This window comes from Temnothorax nylanderi, unplaced genomic scaffold (genome assembly GCF_030848795.1).
Source record: "Temnothorax nylanderi isolate EJ_2023f unplaced genomic scaffold, tnyl_v1.0 TNYL_tig0056_pilon, whole genome shotgun sequence".
Classification (NCBI taxonomy): domain Eukaryota; kingdom Metazoa; phylum Arthropoda; class Insecta; order Hymenoptera; family Formicidae; genus Temnothorax; species Temnothorax nylanderi.
The window spans coordinates 683,099-704,274 of NW_027249118.1; the positions used below are offsets into that span (position 1 = coordinate 683,099).

The 21,176-nt window shown below is 35.0% G+C and overlaps 1 protein-coding gene across 1 annotated transcript in view; it reads left to right on the plus strand.

Moving 5' to 3' along the window:
- LOC139773039 (uncharacterized) overlaps positions 1-21,176 on the plus strand; it is a 291,846-nt gene that overhangs the window by 23,084 nt on the left and 247,586 nt on the right. The window contains exon 2 of the mRNA XM_071707226.1: positions 11,537-15,858. Coding sequence (XP_071563327.1) covers positions 12,718-15,858 — 3,141 coding nt within the window. The 5' untranslated portion in view covers positions 11,537-12,717. The remainder of the gene's footprint in view (positions 1-11,536; positions 15,859-21,176) is intronic.

Consider the following 21,176-nt stretch of genomic DNA (forward strand, 5'->3'; position numbering starts at 1 on the left):
AGCGACTAAAGCATTTCTTTTAAAAGCGAATAAAAATATTCGACATTTCTGCCACTTGTTTTGAGCAACGTTGGATTTCTTTTTTCATTGCAGTTCCATATTTTTGGCATAAAAATGTTTTTCTATTTTTTTTTGTCAAAATTTTGCTCTTTAGAGAAATTGCTCTTTATACATTTTAAACGTCATTCTCTTTCAATTTGCTTCCTCGAACCTTTCTTTTTGTCTATTTTTCTGTGACGATGAGTTCGGTAGAAGCGTTATTACATTGTTTCACGCATATCTTGTCAAATTTTTACATAACGTAAAGAAAGAAGAATAGTTGTTCGTTGAACCAGCGGATCTCTGTTTCTACCTTCCTTATATTTACGCTGGTCACGATACACGAGAAATTAGTTTTCCTTCGTGCAGCCTTTTTTATTAAATACATGCATTTAGTTTGTAGTACATGGCAGTGTTATTAATGAATGTTTCGCCAGTGAAACTACTGTTTATGTGAGCTTTTTACAGACATCAATCCATCCATTACGTTATATAATACTTGCACTCGTTCGCGTTCGGAATATACTTATATTATGTTACATTATATATTTCGGACATACCTTTGTTAAAATATGTAGAAATAAAAAGACTGTTTAAATGTTGCTGCAGCAACATACCATGGTATAATATATGTAAATTATGTCCGGTAATGTTGCCACAAAGAACAGTTTATCGAATTGTTTATACAGTTCGTAGAGCTCAAATATATCGCCGAGCGTTTGCAACTCGTAATTCGTTACCGAAGAACAAATGCGCCAAGCTCGATAGAAAAGTTCTACTTTTGCATTCCATGGGCGGCAATTACACCACCGACGACGATTTGCGATATTTCCTCGGGCTCGTTATTTTTCTCGTAATCCCGAGAAGTCCACGCACAAACTGGGCAAATTTTCCAGTCGTGCTAATCTTGGCATTTCTTAATGAATCTGTCCGTGGCCGCCCCGTGCGCTCCAATGGGAGGTTTCCTTTTCGATTCGCTCGTCCATTTGTCTTCAAGCTCCGCGTATTCTCGTGAAAGCCCCGAACCTCGCCAATATTCTTATCATAGATCACCCGAGCTCTATGTGTTCAGGATATTACTGGAATTAACTTATTGCCGAAATGTTTTTGAGGGATGACTAGGAGCGCTGTGATAAGTGATTGTTCATTTGCATGTTTTTGGAACTCTGTTAAATGGCTCTTGTGACTCACGTACTACGAAAATCTCGGATGGTGCTGACCACTTCTTGCCGAGAAATTACGCAAATGTGGTTGTGCTAAACTCGTTGGTTTAACACAGCTTGGAAGCAGCGCAATCATGAATTAAACGGTACGTTGAATGTTGAAATGTTTTAACGAGGTACATGTCACAACTGTTTGGAATTAATATAATTCTCTTTAAAGTATGTTGTCAAACACAAAAATTTAAAAGACACATATTTATTATATTATATATCTGTGTATTATAACTGTGTTTTAGATTTTCAAAAAATCTAATATTTTTAAAAATATTTCCACTCTTATTATCATTGTTGTGTGAAATTATACTTTCTCAATGAATTTGAAAGATTATAGATGGATAGTGTAAAAATAATAATATTTTACAACAATGTTTTTGTTTATCAATAATTGTTTTATATTTAAGTACATCTGTTTATAAAAATTAGATTTTATTTATATATTTATGTATTAATATATATATATGTTTAATTAAAATAAGTAAATAAAGGTTTTTTTATTTTTTTTAAAGATTAATTCAAAGATTAATTTATTTATGAGATATACTATAACCGAGTTACATAACTGTAACCTATGCTATAAACGTATATTTAAGCTAAATATAACATTTTTTGAAATAGCAATAAGTAGAAGGGAAAAAGAATAATTTCCCATTATGCTATCGCTAAGGGGAATTTAATACATCATAGCTTCGGGCAACCTCCGAGTAATGTTCATTATATGCAACCGTATATTGTGTCGAGATATATTACATAGAAGAGCATATTATCAGACAAGAAGAATATTTTTCAAACTATTTGCAAACAATTTGCAAATTGCAAAAGTGAATTGAATGTTATTGAATTTGATTAAATTTGTGAATCGTTTTTTGTAATTCAATAGCAATAATATTTTTATTTGCACGATTTTTTTTGGTTTCTTTTAAGCAGATATTTATGTATTATTCGATACAATTCTGTCTAACTTCAACGTTTCTATTTCGAGAAGGCGTTCCTGTGAAAGAACAAAAGAGGTCATAGAAGTGCGCTCAATATATCAACGAGCTACGTTTCTTTCTTCAAAATTCTGTCTCTTTTTTTTCACCCTCTCTTTCAACGACTATGTTTCAAGATGTGGAAAACCTCTAGGCCAGTATAGGCAAAGAGAACCCACGTACATCCCATGTATAATATCTCAACTTGAAATGTACGCGAAGATATAGCCGATATAGGGAATCAAGAATTCGCCCACGTCTTTATTCAGCAGTTCAGCTTTCATTATGGCAAGTAGTCGCTAGCAGCGCTGTCTGGTCGTTGTTGTGCCGCACACCAAGTGGTTTTTATTATTCTTTCGTAACATGTACCACTGGTGTAGAAGGAATCGAGCGCAATTATGGTATTCATGTATGCTAACCGAAAACGTTAAGCGAGCGCAAGTAATGGCGGACCGATACCGATGGCCGATCGATACCGATCCGTCGCCCAAAATAAGTTATAGCGCGTCCGCGGCTCCGAAGATTTGTAATTCCGGAAAGTAAACCGAATATAAACGATCGTGAGATGAAACATACAACTAGATAGCCGTGTATATAGCTTAAATTAAAGTTTTGCAACAATATCCGTACCGTCTGTCGACTCTGTCGTCACTGCCACTGCTACCACCACTGCCATCGCCACTGCCATCGTATGATCCGCGAGTCGCTCTGTACTTTTTTAATCACGACCGCGTTTGGAATTCCGGACGCGGGGCTGAAAGGAAAATCGACGACTTCATTCCGTCGCATGGCGATCCGTAAATTTTGCCGGGGGCCCTGCAATTTATCGTTCGATTTATTCGCCGTGGGATTCCGGAGCGTTGTGCGGCCGTGGATATAAATAAAAATGTGCCGCGGTAACGGGAAGAAATTTTCATTGTGATCTATAAAGGGCAAAAATTGCTCCGTCAATACCGCAGCTACGGAATTAACCTCTGTGACGCGTTTGCTTTTGCGAATTTCCCTGCAGGACATGTTATTAACTCCGTTCTGCGGGCAAGTGCTATACTGCTAGTTCCTATGTGGGTTGCTATGTGGCTACGCGCTATCGTGCGCGTACTCCGAACCAACGATATTGGCACAATCACATTTAAATTTAAACATTGATTAAATCGGTGCGTGCAAATAAAGGGAATATCTATGCCTGCATGGAATATAGCGGAAATCGCGTTGACTGTCCCTGTCCAGGATAATGTGTCTTGGTGTAATTCGAGAATGTATTATGTTCTCATCCCGAAATGTAATGCAGTCATATATCACAATTTGATGAAAAATAATAGGTGCTTGTATTAATACTAACTAATGAACAAATATAAATGCAAACGAAATCGAATATTGTGGCTTTAAAATGAAATAATATAACGCCTTAAATTTCTACAGTTGCTTTTCTTGATATGTGATTATTACATATATCCCTCTTCTAAAATAAACATTTTAATTAAGAGAGTAGTATTTAACATTGCACTATTCACTACTTGTGTTTAAAAAGAAAGCTTAAATAATAACAAGACAATAATTATCAGCGAAAACAACTGTGCATGGAAAAGAATAGAAAATTGAATGAAATAGAATAGAAAAAAAAATTAAGATTATCATTGTTACCATCTCTTGACAATGCATACAAAAATAAGAGGCAGTAAATTACCGCTCTGGTCCGCGTAATTACTGCAATAAACTTTGGAATTATCTATCAATATTAAATTGTTTAGATGTGTGTGTTATGTGCGATCAACTCATTATATCAAATCGCATTGCATGATTATTTAAATATCGTTCGTTTTTGCGAAAGACATTTAAATGGGATTGACTATAAGCGATGTTTTTCCGACCTGCGTAGACCATCTTTCTGCTGCGAATAATCTTAGTACTCTTGAATTGTATCACAAACTGGTTTATATTTATCAGATTAGACCGTAAACCAGGATTTAAATATACATAGCGATTCTATAAAAATAATACTACGAATAATATCGGTTTGTTCTCTTTTTTGTGATGTAATTATGCAATATAATCCGCAACAGGATGTACAGAAAGATTAGACAGGCACGCGTGTACGTGTGCACAACTGCACACGTGTTCGTGATGGAGAAAATTCAGCTAGACGAGAAGGGTGGCGGGTTATATTTTATTCGGCGGTCGTCTCGCAGAATATACGTCTACTTGAGGCACAGCTCACGTATCTCTATACCAGCTCGGCGGATTTAAGCCGGTGTTACGACGATTCAGAAACCGTTCCCATTCTTGTTCGTAATTATATTTAGTTTCACCGTCGTGAAAAGTTTATCCATGCGGCAGCATTTTCGACGTCGGACAGAAACGAAGAAAGAGAAATTCTTATTGTAAATCTAATTTCTAAGTTTTAACTTTAGATGTTGTAATTTATAATAATTAACGCAACGATAATTTTGTTTAATATTTTTTCCACTTCGTTTTTTTATCCGAAAATTTTACACTGATGAAATCGGTAACTGATATATGTATTATCGTTTTTTCACTTTGTCGACGTACGTATAGACTGACGTTCTATTGCATTTATTTGCGCGACAGTATGGAAATTGGCATAGAATACACATTTAACCATTAAATGAAATTAAACTAAAAAGATAAATTACGTGTATAAATGATTGATTTCTGCATTACAACACAAAGCAGCAGTTACTACGAATCAGGATTGTAGATATAGTCCAGTCTACATATCCTGATATAATAACTATAATAATATGATAATAATTTTTATTTCGTCGATTGAAATTTATTATAATTATTGTATAATTATAATAGTTTCAAGTGTAAGAGGAAACAGGCGTTTTCTAAAACGCATCTATCTAAATGTGAAGATGCTGTGTGTAGAATGTATACATACATGATTATTCTTTGTAACTCTATAACCCGACATCGTTACTTTACAAGTAATTCAATAAAATTATCCTACGATCGCTGAATAATTACATACAATAGTAACAATGCCACGTCAATAGGCGCTTGTGCGCAAGATATCCTGCGATTCGTTGTTGTAGTAATCAGTAATGGATCGATCACTCTCGAATCAGTTTGTCCACTGCGCCGACTGACATTAATTAAAAGTTGCGGAAAGTACAAATATCGACTGTTCGTATGACGCGAAATGAAATATCGCCGTTTGTTCCATATTAAGCGACAGCATGTCCATCATCAAAATCGAAGCGGCATTTTTGAATATCGAAAGTCTTTCTGTCGGATTTCTCATTGCTACTTTGTTTTCTATCGACATGGGAAAAAAAACGATAGCAATATAACTGCAGGTCGACTAAAATATATGTATAGTGAATTAAATTTTGAAAATTATTGAATTGCAAGATACCTTGATAATAATTAACTCACTATAGAATAATAAAACCATATTATACTTTGATAGATGTCAAAAATTTCGTTAAAATAAATTAATTAATTTTAGTGTTGAATTATAAAATAAAATGTATATTAAACGAATTGTTAATGTTGTTCCTGTTATTTCTCTTGTTGAAAAAGAAAGAGAAAGAGAAGAACGAGGGAAAAGGAGAAAGAAATAGGAAGTAAACATTAAAGAGGTAACTAAAGAAAAGAAGGTCGAGCTTATTGTTTCACTTATTTAATGGACATACGAAATCAGTTTGAGCAAATATTCGCACATCTTTGGAACGTTTTTCACTCTCCCTTTGTTGAGCCATGTTTTCGCCGCGTAACTTACACTCAAAGTTCTAATTAACATTTTACTTTTACACGTGCATCACAAAACGAATTTTCGTAGCTGTTACCTTAATAGTCTTTATTATAAATCTCGCAGGCGTTTCTTAGAAAATTATAAAAAATATTAACCCATTCTAATATAAGGATAAAATTCAATTTTTAATGAAATATTAATTCTGTTTTCGCCATCTTATTATTTTTCTTCTTTACATGTTCACCAGTAGAAGGGTATCCTTTGCGCAACGAAAAGTTTTACAGTCTTCACGCGAGCGCACTTCATATATTGCAGAGCTCTGGGAGTGCTTAGGATCGGAACAGTAATTTTTCTAAGTCTTAGAATCCTCTCAGTAGTACTTTTGGTGAAATTTTCACACCAGTCCGTACAATAGTATGGGCAATTGTTAACAAAGTATTAAAAATGTACAATATTTTATATTTTATTTAAAAGGCCTGTTCCATTAACGTATACCAAAAAATAGTTTGTAACAATTTGAAATTTTTAAATAAAGTTTTCTCTGCATTTATATTTAACAAAAGAATTTTGTTTTGCTTGCAAAAATTTAGTTATTGCTCTACATTTTCTTTCTTAGGAACGAATAAGGCTATATATGTAGCTGTTTCTACGAATAGCGAACAATATCATAATAACTTATTATTTTGACAAATTTGACAAGTTTTGCCATAATATGGTCGTATCTGGTTAGGCACATTTAATAACACACAAAAGCATAACTGGATTTAACACATCTAGGATCGCATATAATCTATTGTCAGACTATAATTAAACGGTGACAGTAGGTTGGAGAAATAATGCTGCCATCTATCCTCCTTAATTTTCACGTAGTGACAGCGGAACAAGACAGTTCCAGCGACGGAGCTTCCGTTCGCCCAGAGGGAGCGAGTTTCCGAGTTTGAAACCAAGTTAGTGTAGAAAACTTTTGACGCCTTTGATAAATATGGAAATTAGAAAACCTTGGGTTAACTAGGGTTACCTAAAAGAAAAGAAAAATACATACCAAGAACGATGGAGATCGTGGCATGCGATTTCTACCATCACAAAATTTAAAGTAGGTGCTTCTTGTTTCACATAAATTGTCCTCTTATAATTTACACACACACACACACACACACACACACACACACACACACACACACACACACACACACACACACACACACACACACACACACACACGTGCGCGCGCGCGCGCGCGCCAATACTTGTTCACACGCACATTTAATACTTAATATTTATAATATTTATTGATTCAGATGTAATGACACAGACAAAAAATATACGTGCAAACGAGAAGCTGATGAAGATAGGAAAAAAATTATATGTTTCGTGAAAGTAAGCTTACTACAAAGCGTCAATTTTCGCACAAGTCTAGAAACTGCATTATTATTACTGATTTCAATTATGTTATGTATATATATATATAGAGTTTGTCGTTTGGAAACATTTTTATTCCACTCTAGATCACCCAACACCCAACGATCCGTCGCCTTCGCCGTTTCGTTTCAAGAGTGAAGCGTGTCTTGCACACGCGAGATGATGCATGGATATTACCTCTATTCGCTTACTTTTTTAATATGCTTTTCGCGACTGGGTCGAGGATGTATTCAGAAGTCAGCAGGCAGAGAGACCTGGTTTTGGCTCGCTCGTGAATGTCAAATAGACGCCCGATGACTCTCCCTCCACACCTCATCGATCAATCGTGCTACTTTCGATATTTTTTTCACAGTTCGTACGGAAATTAACATTGCCGTAATCGGACCGCGTCTGCATAAACGATTTTCAGTTTGAACTAAATCAGTTCTCCGCCGCTGGATACGATAATTGGCGAAATTTGGTCGCCTGCCAATCGTATCGCTTCGAGGATTCAATTAACCTGGACGAAATGAAGTCCGCTGGAAAAGTCCGGGATCGTGGTCGGCTTTATACTGGGATACGAACTTTTGTATTTAGGTCAGAGACCTAGACTGACGAAAACTTGAAATTAATTGATGCAGGCAGACGGGAAAATACTCGCGATATGCGAGAGAAAATTCCGGTGGAAACGGTGGAGAATATTCTATATCTATATAAGAGAACGGCAAAGTTTCTCAATTATTGACTCTTTACAGTATTTTGCTTCTATTTGTTATTCTTTTTAAGAATTGAACTTATTTCTAAGTTACATAAAACAATTTCTTAACAAATTATTGCTCTTATTAATAATGTTACAAAGCTTATTTAAACATTAAAAAGAGAATGAGTCAGAAATAGATAAGAATATTGAAAATATAATTTAGTCGACACATATATCACAATAATACGTTCCCATAATCTATATATAATCCTACTAAATATAATCCTATTTATATTATTAAATATAGATAATGTAGAAAATTAGTTTGCAATATATTTAATATTTATTAATAGAGATTAATTTTTAATTGTCTTAATGTAAATAATACATGTTTAATTATTTATATTATTTAAATCAAACACATCTTTGCGCTTTTAAATCTGAATCATTGTATATAATATACTAATATGTCATTAAGTCGAATTTAGAAATCTTATTAGATAGTTCGCAGCAGGTAATTGCGAGTCGGTCGATTATTTGTATTTTCTCCGAGTGCATCAATCGTCGATCTGATTTGGCTATTCGATTTGGACATAAAGTTAGCTTTAGAATTTGTCCATTAATCTTAGCTGTTGATTTGAATCCGGTAAATGTGATCTATACAACATAAACCATTCTTTTGGGATAGAGGATCCCTATTGCAGCTTTCGCGCGTGTGTATATTCGAACTTTTGTTTGTGCACAAAGTTACGAAAAAAGCAACGTATAATTTGAATTATTTACGAGTATTAAAACGAGAAATATATGACGTACTAAATAGCGATGCGTAACAAACAAAGTAAAACGTTTTCAACTTATACATTTTTGCGTACCTATATATAAGGTTAAACCAGCTTTTATTTACATTTATGGCTTTTCATGAGTAAAATAAATATTCTTTGTTCAGTGTTTAATTCCGAGTTACGTGTAAATTGAATTTGTATTTTATTACGCAGGAAAAGGAATACATTATTCAATGGAAAATCGAAAATGTAGAAACTACGTCAAAAAGCAGTAATTAAAATTATATAATTTTATATAATCTTATAATATTTTAACAGTTACGATTATACAAAATATAATTAACAATTTATTAAATAAGCTTATAAAATAACTTTCTGTATAATTTCAAGTAAAATTAATTTAAATGCAATAACTGAAGTGTAATAATACGTATTAATTGCAAGAGAAAGTACGCTATTGTTTTAGTTCGGAAAGCAATCAGTTGTCATTGTCGATGTAAACCATAAAATCTTATGTATATTTTATGCGCAACGCGAAATAATTTGCGTAAATTGTTTGTTGACAATGCGTATTTGATGCCGTAACTCGAGTCATTGTCAAAGAACAGATCTATGATTGCTATCGCTAACAAATAACTATAACGAAAATGGAGTTCTCACGGCAGTTCGACATCATATGGCAAGTGCTTCCGACACTAGACGAGCATTATTTTCACGTAAATTATTTAAATTACGAAGTTTACATCTACGCACTGATTCATTCAAATTCACCGTCTACCATTTAATTTTTTTAATTCCGCGGTTTAATAAGTAATTTATATATACATATGTAGATACATATAATTATTACATATATATATATAAAGTAGATAATAATTTTTGAATTTTTATATGCATGCCAACAAAGGTAAATCAGTTCACACTTGATTTTTCACGTAAGCACAAACGCGCACGCCTCTATATGCAGAATAGTAGGAATATTAAAGATCTATGAGGATATACGAATACAATGTACACTTCAAAAGAGCATGAACATATAGATATAAATATGCAGTGATTGTATTTCACAAACAGTTAGATTTTTGATGTACTAGTAGCATGATGAATATGGGCAAATATATGAAGATGTATTGATGTACGTGCACGTAATATGTGCTTTATGTATTTGCAAAAGAAAAAGTAGAATATGAAATATGTGGAAAAGAGAGCAAAAGATAAAAACAATAATTTTACATTTACATATAACAAATTGTAAAGTACGACACTGCTTACTACATAGATATTTTTTCATTTTATAAGCCATGCTTTTCTTTAGACATATCTAGGATAATTGTATTTATCTCTTCTGGTATACGTATAAGGAAAAAGTAGTAGAAAGTTGTAGGTAATATGAAAGAAATAGTAAATATGTAATTATATTTAAAATATTATTTAATTGTGGAAGAGAAGGGATGAAAGAGAGAGAAAGAGAGAAAAAGAATACTGAATACATTCACTCAGAGGTGGGCAAAACAAGAAAAGATTTTATTACTTAATGTCGATTGTATAAGCACTATAAGCAAATAATAATTTTAGCCGTCATAAGAGAGAATCACTTATGTTAGGCTGTTTACATAAGAGAATTTGTACATATATAAATGTTATTTTTTAAATAAAAAATATAGCATCTTTATTATACTTTTTATGGTTTATTTCTTTTGGAAATTCAGCAGTATTTATTTTGGAGGATCACACAATTAAAGGATTATATCAAAATGTACATTTAAACCGTATAAATACATTAAAAGATGTCAAAGTTGAAAAAACATAATTTATTATATATAAATAATTTTGTATATCTTTCATATATATACAAATACTTATATATTTTTTAACGTTATTTTTCGAAGAGGAGAAAGGCAATTAAACTGTGCTCAAAAATTTTTCTAATACTCGAATTAAAAGTCGTCAGTACTGAGATATAAGCGAAATATAAGCGAAAAAGTTATCCCATCGTTACTTCACTTATAAAAAGTAATCTTAGTATTAAATATAAAGTACGAGTTGTACAACATTGTACAACATTGTTAATTATTCAATATAAGCTAGGGGGGAGGGTTAAGGAATTTTCAGCACTTTCCTGTTACTAATATTTTATCGGTTAGCTGCAAGCCGATGAGAACTTTTCATCGCCGCCATTTCCTGAGAACTAACTTTCTGGCAGTGAAAGATGGCTCTGTTCGTAGAAAATACGATGATCACGAGACGCTTGGGAAATCGAGGAAACAATTTTCTGCTTTTTTGGAGTAAAATAAATCATAGAATAGAATAACCGATGCAATTAAATGTTCCGGGTATTATTAATCAGTTTTTAAGTTTAGATTTGGGTTAAAACCTCGATTAGTAGTTTAACAACTATTTTTAGATAAAATATGTAAAATATAATAAAACTCAAATAATATTATAGGTCTTTGGTTAATAATGTAATTAAGCAATAACATATTTTTTAATAAACTTATATTCTGAATTATGATTTGGAAAATCTTCAATCAATAGGTTTTTAATGTCAATATGGGTTTAACAAAATTACTCTCCTTTTTACGTGAAAATTGACAACATAATACATTAAAAAAGCGAATCTCTATATTATGTTCATTATCAAGGGCGAAAATCCACGATGTGAATGGATTGAAAGACCTTCGGTGCATTTTGAAATTGTTTATTTTCAGATAAGTTGGGTTGGATGCAAAGTTCGCGCAAAAATATGCGGAAACTGGAGAGACATGCAAACTTTGTTATTAGTGACAACGGACACATTAATGAAACGATGCTTTCGTGAAGTTGACAGGATCGGGACATTTTCCTTTTCTTTGCCAAGTTAATGGCTAATTGTGATCGAGGTCATCAACAAACGAAAACAAAAAGTTTGCTTCTAGAAAGTTTGAGAGAAAACCAAGACAACTCAATCAAAAGATGTGTAGAGGAGTATGGATAAAAGATCAAAGTCAGATTATCGGCATATATAACGTTTGGAAAAATTTACATATAGCCACAGTGTTTTCAATCAGTATCGAGATAATCAAAAGTTTACATTTATAAACGCATTAGAAATATATTGCAGAAATATGGACAGAAGCGTATGTATACGATGTCTTGAGCCGAGAAGAGGATGAAGACTATGGGAAGAGCAAACTGTTTTACACTGCCATCCTGAAAAATACTCTTATAAAGAACAAAGTGAGATTGAAGAAAAGAGGATAACTCCCTTCCGTATGTAACGACATTGTTCGAAACACCAAAGTGTTTACGGAAGAGTGCGTGGAGAAACAAGAAAGAGAAACGCTTTACCACTGCAATCTCGTTTTGTCGTAGAAAAGCAAAGCGAGTGAATCAACAACTGCGTCAAGGAATATTAGTAGAAGGAATATTAGTAGATTTGATGACTGTTTCTTATTAATCTCTTATTTAAGAGATATAATCTATTAGTCTCTTATTTTCTATTATGCTCTTTATTAAATAACATTATATGAATGAGTACTATCAATTATCTCATAATTGTTATTTTTGAGGTAATATACACTAGAATATTTAATTCTTAAAGAATTGGTAACTACCTCCCTCCCGTTCTAAGCGATAAGCGAATAATATTTCAAAAAATAAAAAAAAAAGTTCAAAGTTTGCCCAAAGAAACAAAGATTTCTCAGAAAATTGGAAACATTGGTAGCAAGATTAACGTTTATATGCCTCGAATTGAATTAGCACAAGTAAAAAGGCATAAGAACTGCCGTGGCAGCGTTCAAGTTAGCGTTTAGATCTTTTCGACAACGTCGCTCACTAAGTCGCCACAGTGTGTGGATTAGGGCGAATCCTCGGCTACATCGGCGGACGACCGTCGGTGGGGGCCACCAACATGTCGCAGTCCGGGTCAGGTGGACTGAGCGATCCTCAAGGACAGAACCAGGCTGGACAAACAACGGATAGTCAACAGACAACTTGCCAAAACGGTCGTGCTGAATCACTCGCTGATCCCACAAAGCAGGACTTAACCAACGGTTTCGAGAATCGAACGATGGATTACGAAAGATTTACCCAAGAAAGGACACAGCATATCTCAGTTACTGGGCAAGTTCAGGATCAGCAGCCGCAATCGCTTTCACAGCAACAACAACAACAGCAACTTGCTCATCCAATAGCGCAGTATCCATCGGGAAGGAGGCAATCCGTAGGATTACCAGAAGATAAACATCCTTCAACGGGTCAACTACCACCCCCACAATACGGTCAAGACAAAGGCAACGCGGACAGAGCTCAGCACGTGTCTCAGACCAGCACTCAGACAGTGCCGGTACAAGTGCAACCACAATTTGCACCAGATTATGATCAAAATCAATATTCACAGATACGAGGACAATTTGAAGTCAGGTCACAGATTTACCCGCAAACGCAATATTCCGATAGAGCTGGTTATGTGACGAGAGATGTCACTTATCGCGACCCGAATCTCTATGGTCAAAGCGGTACGACTAATCCGATGTTCACAGGGCAGGGTCAATACGTAACGGTTCAACATGGCTCACAGATACCTTCGCAATCCGCTAGTCCGCAACCACCTTATTACTCGGGTGTAGTCGTGCCACAGCCACCAAGTGGTTACGCTCAATTCGGTACTCAGCCACAATATCCTTACAGTCAATATCCGCAAACGGTCATGAACGCCGTACCGTACAATCCGCACGCCGGTATCTACCCAGCTCAGCAATACTCCGGTCAACAGTCGCCGAATCCGCAGAGGTTTTCACAAGAAATCAGCCAGTATCAGACGCAACCGATCATTCAACCGATAGCTCAGAACGTAACCCACGGAATCGCTATCCAAACGACGGAGCGGCCTTGCCGAGGACCGAAACCGATGGTGCCGCCTCGTGGTAATTCCAAAATCACCACCCATGACCCTGGACACAGAAAATCTGCCAGCGTCGATGTGCCGGCATTGCAAAAGGCAAAATATGAGTCAAACCCGACTGTTCAACAAGATTCGATTCATCGTAGCGATGGCGCCATTATTATGACGGGCGCGCCAATTGGCCCGGACGGTCCAGATAGAAGATATTTAACCACGATTAATCAAAATCCTAGAACGAGACAGGACGGTTTATACGTGGACACTAATGGTGATCAGTCAGGCAGAGAGAAATTGGTCGACACAATTGCCACTGAATGCGGTTTGTACGTGTCCAGATCGGAGCACAGGAAATCCGTATCTGTCGATGTGACTACCAGCTTTCAAAGACGTAATGATACAATAACTTTTACGTTTCCTGGTGACGGCAATCAAGAGATTATGTCGGGAAGGAAAACTACCACTGTGGTAGACGCGAAGAGAATCGAGACTAATCAAATGTTCCCTGCTGAGCAAAGAAGACTGGATGCGAGTCTGCGTGTATCGCCAATGGCGTTCGATACGAGACAAGAAAATAGAAAGAGCATAGGGACCGATAGAAAGCCCGAATGGGGTAATGTGAGTCCGAATCAAAGGAATGTCATCCCTCCTGAGAATAGACGCTCGGATTATTTCGAAGAGCATCGAAGATCACCTATGAATTTGGAAGGAAAGAGAATGGAAGATGTAAGGAGATCGCCTATGCCGTTTATGCCGATTCGCGAAACGTCTGTTGATCGCGCCGGACAGAAAAGTCCTTCTTTCGTTAGCCAAAACTTTGAGAAGACTAGACAGGAGCTAGCGATCTGGGCAGAGCAACGTCAACGGCAAGAACACGAAAGAAGCATGATTCAAGGTCCGATATTTACGACAAGCCCTCGTTCTCGTAACCCGTCAGAGGAAAGGAGAGATATCAGATCGATTCATCCGCCGGACGATCGGAAAGAATCCAGAATGTCTCAATCGGCCTTTCAACCACTTCCAAATATTAGTCAGAGCACTATAATGGAGCAACGCCGACACTTGAGACACGTTAGCGCCGATCTGACAAAACATATGGAACTCTCGAGGAAGGATTTTGATGAGCAACCCATTACAGGTTCCGTAGTGAATCTTGGCTCGGTAGTCAGTACCGCTTCATCGCAGAGAGCCAGTCCAAATCTTTGTCATCAGTATCCAGCTCTCAGCGAGGCAAAATTGGACACGAAGACTGTGTTGACTGTGGTAACTGATTTTGGCGAGACGACTGCTAACAAACCAATTGATCAAATCGATCACATAATCCATAGTCACCGTAAAACTCACAATAATACCTCATCTAACTTGCTCACTCATAGTAAGAGCCAAACGGAGAACTTACAGAATACATTGGAAAATCAGAGTGAGAAAACAGACTCTATTCACGCTCAACAACAGCAGTTACAGAATCAACAGAGTCTTGATTTAATCTCCGAAAAGCTAAGCCAGTTCGAGCGTCAGCAGAGCGACCTCCAAGCCAAGTTGCAATGTCTTCAAAATCAGAACCAGATTCTGGATAAAGTGGCGCAATTTCAGCATCAACAGAATGACCTGCAAGCTCGTTTACACAGTTTGCAGAATCAAGGTCAGTTGAATGATAAGACTCATAAGACATCCGGCGATTTTGCGCAACTTCCGTTAACAAGCGATACTCATCAGGGTCAAGGGAGCTCTCTTTCGAATCATCAAGAACAGTCATCAGATAAATCTTGCTCGGCTCATCAACTAGTACACGGTCTTCATCAAACGCTTCTGACTACGTACCCGCAGAACGCCACCCTTCAAACTTGCCAATCGTCCGTGTGCGAGAAACTGACGTCTCGCGTGCAACACGACATTTCCGATCCGAATTCCATTCAGATACCGAACATGTCGCAAATGCCGTTACCATGCCTTCCGCAATTCGATCGTGCTGATGTGTCGCGTACTTCGTTCTCCCAGTTTCACCGACTTCAGTGCCAGATCGAGAGTCACGAGAGTGCTGCAGCGACGAGTGCCAGTCTACCTGCCAGTTCGTTCACTGGTACACTGAAGAAAATACCACCGGAAAAACCACCACGGGCGTCCTTGATAGTGCAGTCACCAGAAGCCGAGGTAACATTTGAGAAATAAAAATATTTTTATATTTGTGTGTTAACTGTTCTCGTCGATTATCGAACATTTTTTTTTTTTAATGTAATGCGAAACGTGTAAGTATGATTTTCTTAAACTTAAATGAGAAAATAATTACGGGTTTATATATTGATTATTTTATATTAACACATTAGGCATAAAACATGATCGGAACGTTGCTAATTGAAATCGCAAATTCTAATCAAAGTGTAAATAGCGATCCGCTTTAACGTCTCTAATGCTTTTGCACTATATAGTTGGACTCAAAGTCTTTGAGCGAATTGTAAAGTAAAAGCTCCCTTTATATTATCCAGAATGTTGGAGAATACAAGCTTGGTTTGTGGCCGAGGAGATTGCGGTGATGGCAACGGATGGTGGAGGATAGAGATCTCCACTTGCAGTTTTTGTCACGGCAGCCGAGTAGAATAAACTTGTTAGAGATATCAGACCTGATGTTGTCTTTGAAAACTTCGTTACGAGTCCTATATACCTTTCGTTCCATTTTCCGTATCTGGTTTGTATTCTCGACATTTCTGTCACAATTATAAAACTCAACGCATCAACATCGTCTGACAGTAGAATGTTACTCGGTCAATCGCAAATATGTTTCGAATAGTGAGAATGGCAGATTTTCTCATTTTATTCACGCGACGTACATACAAATTCTTTTTATAAACTTTTAATGTTATTGTTTATCGATAAAAAAGATGAAGGTATATCCTATTTTTTTAAAGAATGGAAAAAAGTTGTTTAAAAATAACATAAATAAATCATACATGTGTCGTACAATATATCGATAATTAATATCCGAATAATTATCAAATACATGGTAATACATGCATGATAATACATTTGTCTAAAGATAGTACCTACTCGCAATTAAATAGTTATGAATGAGGTTTTTATTGATCATTGCTATAAAATAGTACTTTTTTAAATAATTAATTAGAAAGAAATATCCCTAGAGAACAAATTATCTTTATATTATAAACACATAAATAAAATTAGTTAGAATAATTATATTTTATAAAATTTGATTGTAATTTATTTGTCTGCTATTATATTACTGATTGCATTATACTGGCAAGCATAAAAGAACATCAAAACGCAATTAGACTTTCGTCCCCTCCCCTCTCCTACCAACCACTGCCTCTCGGTCGATTACTAGATATAAAGGTACACCTGTCGAGGAGCAATTCAGTATCAGATTGCTTCTCCCTGATGAAGTGAACTGAAATGTTCATGAAACGTCGGAATCAAATAAAAAATTCATGCGCTTTCAACCCGGAAACTAAACTCAATACATTATATATATATCATTTGAATAATGATACAAGTATGTACGTATAGTAATAATAGACGTTATAATGCACCCATAAAGATCTCATTTTAGGATGTGATTTGATTGTCTTTTTTTACTCTCGACTGCTGCCAACCGAAGGCGAAGGTTGACGGAAACGGAGTATGCGTTTCACCGAAATCGAATCGTTGTTATACCTTATTATTTGTTTTCTTTAGTGAGTGATAATTATTTACTGGAATCTTACAGAAATAATTTGTAGAGTCTTGAGAAACGGACAATTTTATTTTTTGAATGATATTATTTTTAATAAGAACAGAATTTTTTTTAAATAAATATATTAATACCAATCACCAAAATACGAGCAATACAAGATGTTACCATTAAGTTATTCTGTAGTTTATTGTCCACAATAATAGACAAACATTATGAACCTTTCGACTGTATTAAGTCCTCAGCACAATAATTTAAACAAAGAATATGACAATTTAAACTATAAACTATAAATTAAACAATATAATATAAAAAAGAATAAAAAGGAAATTAAACAAAGTTAATATAAAATAAAAATGAATAAAGATATAACTTTATGGATTAAATACGAATAACGATTAAATAAAAAATACGAATTGTAAATAAAATCGATAAGGGGCTGTGGCAAAGGTCAGAGACATTGTCGCGATTATAAAATTCAGATATATATTTTAAACGAATTTAAAATAAAACAAAATTTTTATGTTATTTTTGTTATTTTATTCTAGTGTCTAAGTTATCTTTTAGTTTAACAAGTGAATTGCAGGAAATTTACAACTTACAATTAGTAAATAATACGCAATAATAAATTTTTGTTAATTTCTGTGTTATCTAACTGCTTATTTTAATGCAAACAAGTATTATGATTCTAAAGTTCTACCATGTTCGCAAACGGATAGCCATTTTTCTCAGGTAATATCAAGTATGCGTGTATTGAGGTATTCTCTTTCTATCGAATTCTTTCCATACCTTCATTTCTGTCTAACATTCCACCTCACCGTACTCTCCCTCCATGTACGTGTAGGATGTCAGTGCTCCCTGCTTTCAACCAACGAATGGAAATTCTATACGGTTTGATACATTCATCTCTCGACCAAGCTCGATTCTATGAAAACATCGTTATCGAGAGGTGGGTTTTTCAAAAACCGTTTCTTCCACGAATTTATTTACACAGACTCGTTTCATTCGTTGACATGACAAATCTGGTTTTATCATTCGTCGAATAACACATACCATGTTTGTATTTCAATGTATTTTACGAAATCACATAAAATTGCATGCTTGAAACATTCAATTATCAAAAAATTTATTACAGAAACTTTCACACTTATTTTTCTTTACATATTGAAATTGCCTAAACTAATGTAATTAAAAAAAAATTATGAAAGAATAATTACTTCTTAAAAACAAAATTCGATGAAATTTATGTAGGTATAAATTATTTCGTATGCGGGGAGATTCAATAAAGAGACATGAAGGTTTTTGGTAACAAAAAAAAAATATTTCATGTTAGAAACGTGATGATTTAACGGACTTTAATCGTACCAAAATTGAAACGGACAGAATTGTTCTGCCACGCCCTAAACTTGTACTTTTTAAATTAAGGATCAAATTAAATGGAGAAGTGTTATGAACAACGGTTTATCATGAATTAAATATGAAGTAGTAATCTCACGTGTCGTGTACAATGCTGAAGCGATGTTGTAGGAATAAAAATAGTGTTTGGAGCGCAGAAGATAAAAGGACGAAAAATCAACCGAAAACCAACAATGAACTCTTTGACTTTCCTGTACTTAAAAACGAAACGCTTCGATATCCCCTTTATAACCCGTACTGCCCTTTACGATAGTATTATTCGGGACTTTATGAGCACCTACGAACTGGCTAACATGTATCCTCTGTTTTTCTCGGCTCGTGATTAAAAAAATCGGGGGCAGGGGCAGCGAATTGTTAAATTACATGACTTTAAAGTGTGTCAGCTACGTATAACAATTACAGCTCTGCAACCGTATTCTAAAATACCTTTTTGTCTTGAAAATGCTGTTTTTTGTAGAGAGAGAGCATAGTGTTGCGGCAAGCGAAAAATTACTCGGCGTGGAATCAAATGGGATCAACGTTCTCGATGGATTGTTGAAATTTCTGAAATTCGTACAAAAATCTCGGTGTAACGATCACTCAATAACCGGAATTTATCCTTCCAACATGCGCGGCTATAGAGTTTCTTGACATTTTGAACTTGCGATGCATGTCACTCGAAACGAGCTGAAATTTCGATACGCGTTTTCGTCATTTTCGCCAGTGTGTATAATACCCGTAAACTTCTTTCTGTAAAACTCCAGCGTCAAATTTTTTGTTTTTTTGCGCGGACCGGTCTTGTTGTGCTTTTGTTTCACTGGCGCGCGATCTCTATATACCAATCGGTTGCGCGAGCTTTTACAATTCCGCAGTTACTTACTAGCGGAGTTTCCGCGAAATTCCAAGCGTAACTTTTCATCGCCACTTAGCACAGTGCTTATAAATTGAGACAAACGATCCCGGTTTATGTGCCATCGGATATTTATATAAGAATCATTTTTGCGAGAGAGAGCGAGAGCGAGAGAGAGAAAGACATGCTTTTAATCTATATATCCGTAACAAAACATTTTAATTGACTGTTTATTTTATTGCGATTACAAAATCTCAGGTTACAAAATCGAACGTTTCCATGTACGCGGATTATAGTTTGGATTTCTTCCCTGCGCAATTTTACGAACGGCTAACCAAATAATTCGAACCCTCATATCATAATTGATATGCAATCCGATATACTCGACTTTATTTTTTCGAGCATTACCAGCTCTGTCTCGTTATCGAGGTTTATTTCAAAATGTGTGTTTTAGGAACAGGCGCGCGCGCGCACGCAATCGTAACCCCGATGGCAATTTCATAAAAAAGTATTTCTCGCTAATAGTGCTCGCTATACTGAAACTCTTTTCTTCGTAACATAATTTCAATGACCTTTATGAAAGACTATTTTTGAAACCGAAAGACTATTATAATTTCAAAACTGTGAAATCTCTAGTAGGATCAAATATTACGGAAATATCCTGGTTTTTAATTCATTATCCTTTTTGCCAGAATGCATGAACCAGTCTACGTTAACATGTAGAAAATGCTCGTTAAGTAAAGGTATTACGGATGAGAGTTAAGCAGATTTAATGCGACGTATACAAGGATAAAGCTTGGCGTACCTACTATACGAGGTGGTAAAAGAGAAAGTAATAACATCATGAAGTGTTATTACTATATATTTTGTAATAAATTAAGATAATTACAACGCAACTGCAATTGTATACTCTCGCGCAATGAAAACTGAATAGTATTATCAGTCGAAAATATTCAAAACAAATGAGTTGATTTTTGTTTACATCAATATTATTACAGTTGATGAAATGCAATTTAATTACCCAATTAAAACAATAACCCAAAAGTTATAAAGCGATAGTATATGTATCTGTTTGCTACAAATTGAAAATCCAAATAATGCAGAAATGTAGTAAATTTCAGAGTTGTATCGTCAGAAAATCGCTGAATGTAATATTATTGTTAATATTATTACTGTTAGTATTGTTATTATAAATTATCATTATTGATATGATCAAAATGTTTAAGTTTCCGGATATTATGTTAAACAGAAAATAAAATACGCGACCGTGAATTAATCCATTCGTACATATTTGAAAATATACATGCAGATTGACATATAATATTATTATATTCAACAAATCGCGGATGTTTTACATTTTACAATCATCACATCGCGATAAAATATCATGTTTTTTGTTAGTCACGTATTAATTATTGCAATCAACAATAGTTACGATCATTCGCGTTCATCGGCAAATTTGTTTTCTGCGTACGCTCATGGGAAATCGACGATATCGCCAGAAACGAATGGTATAACGAAAACGCTAATTACAATTGCGGA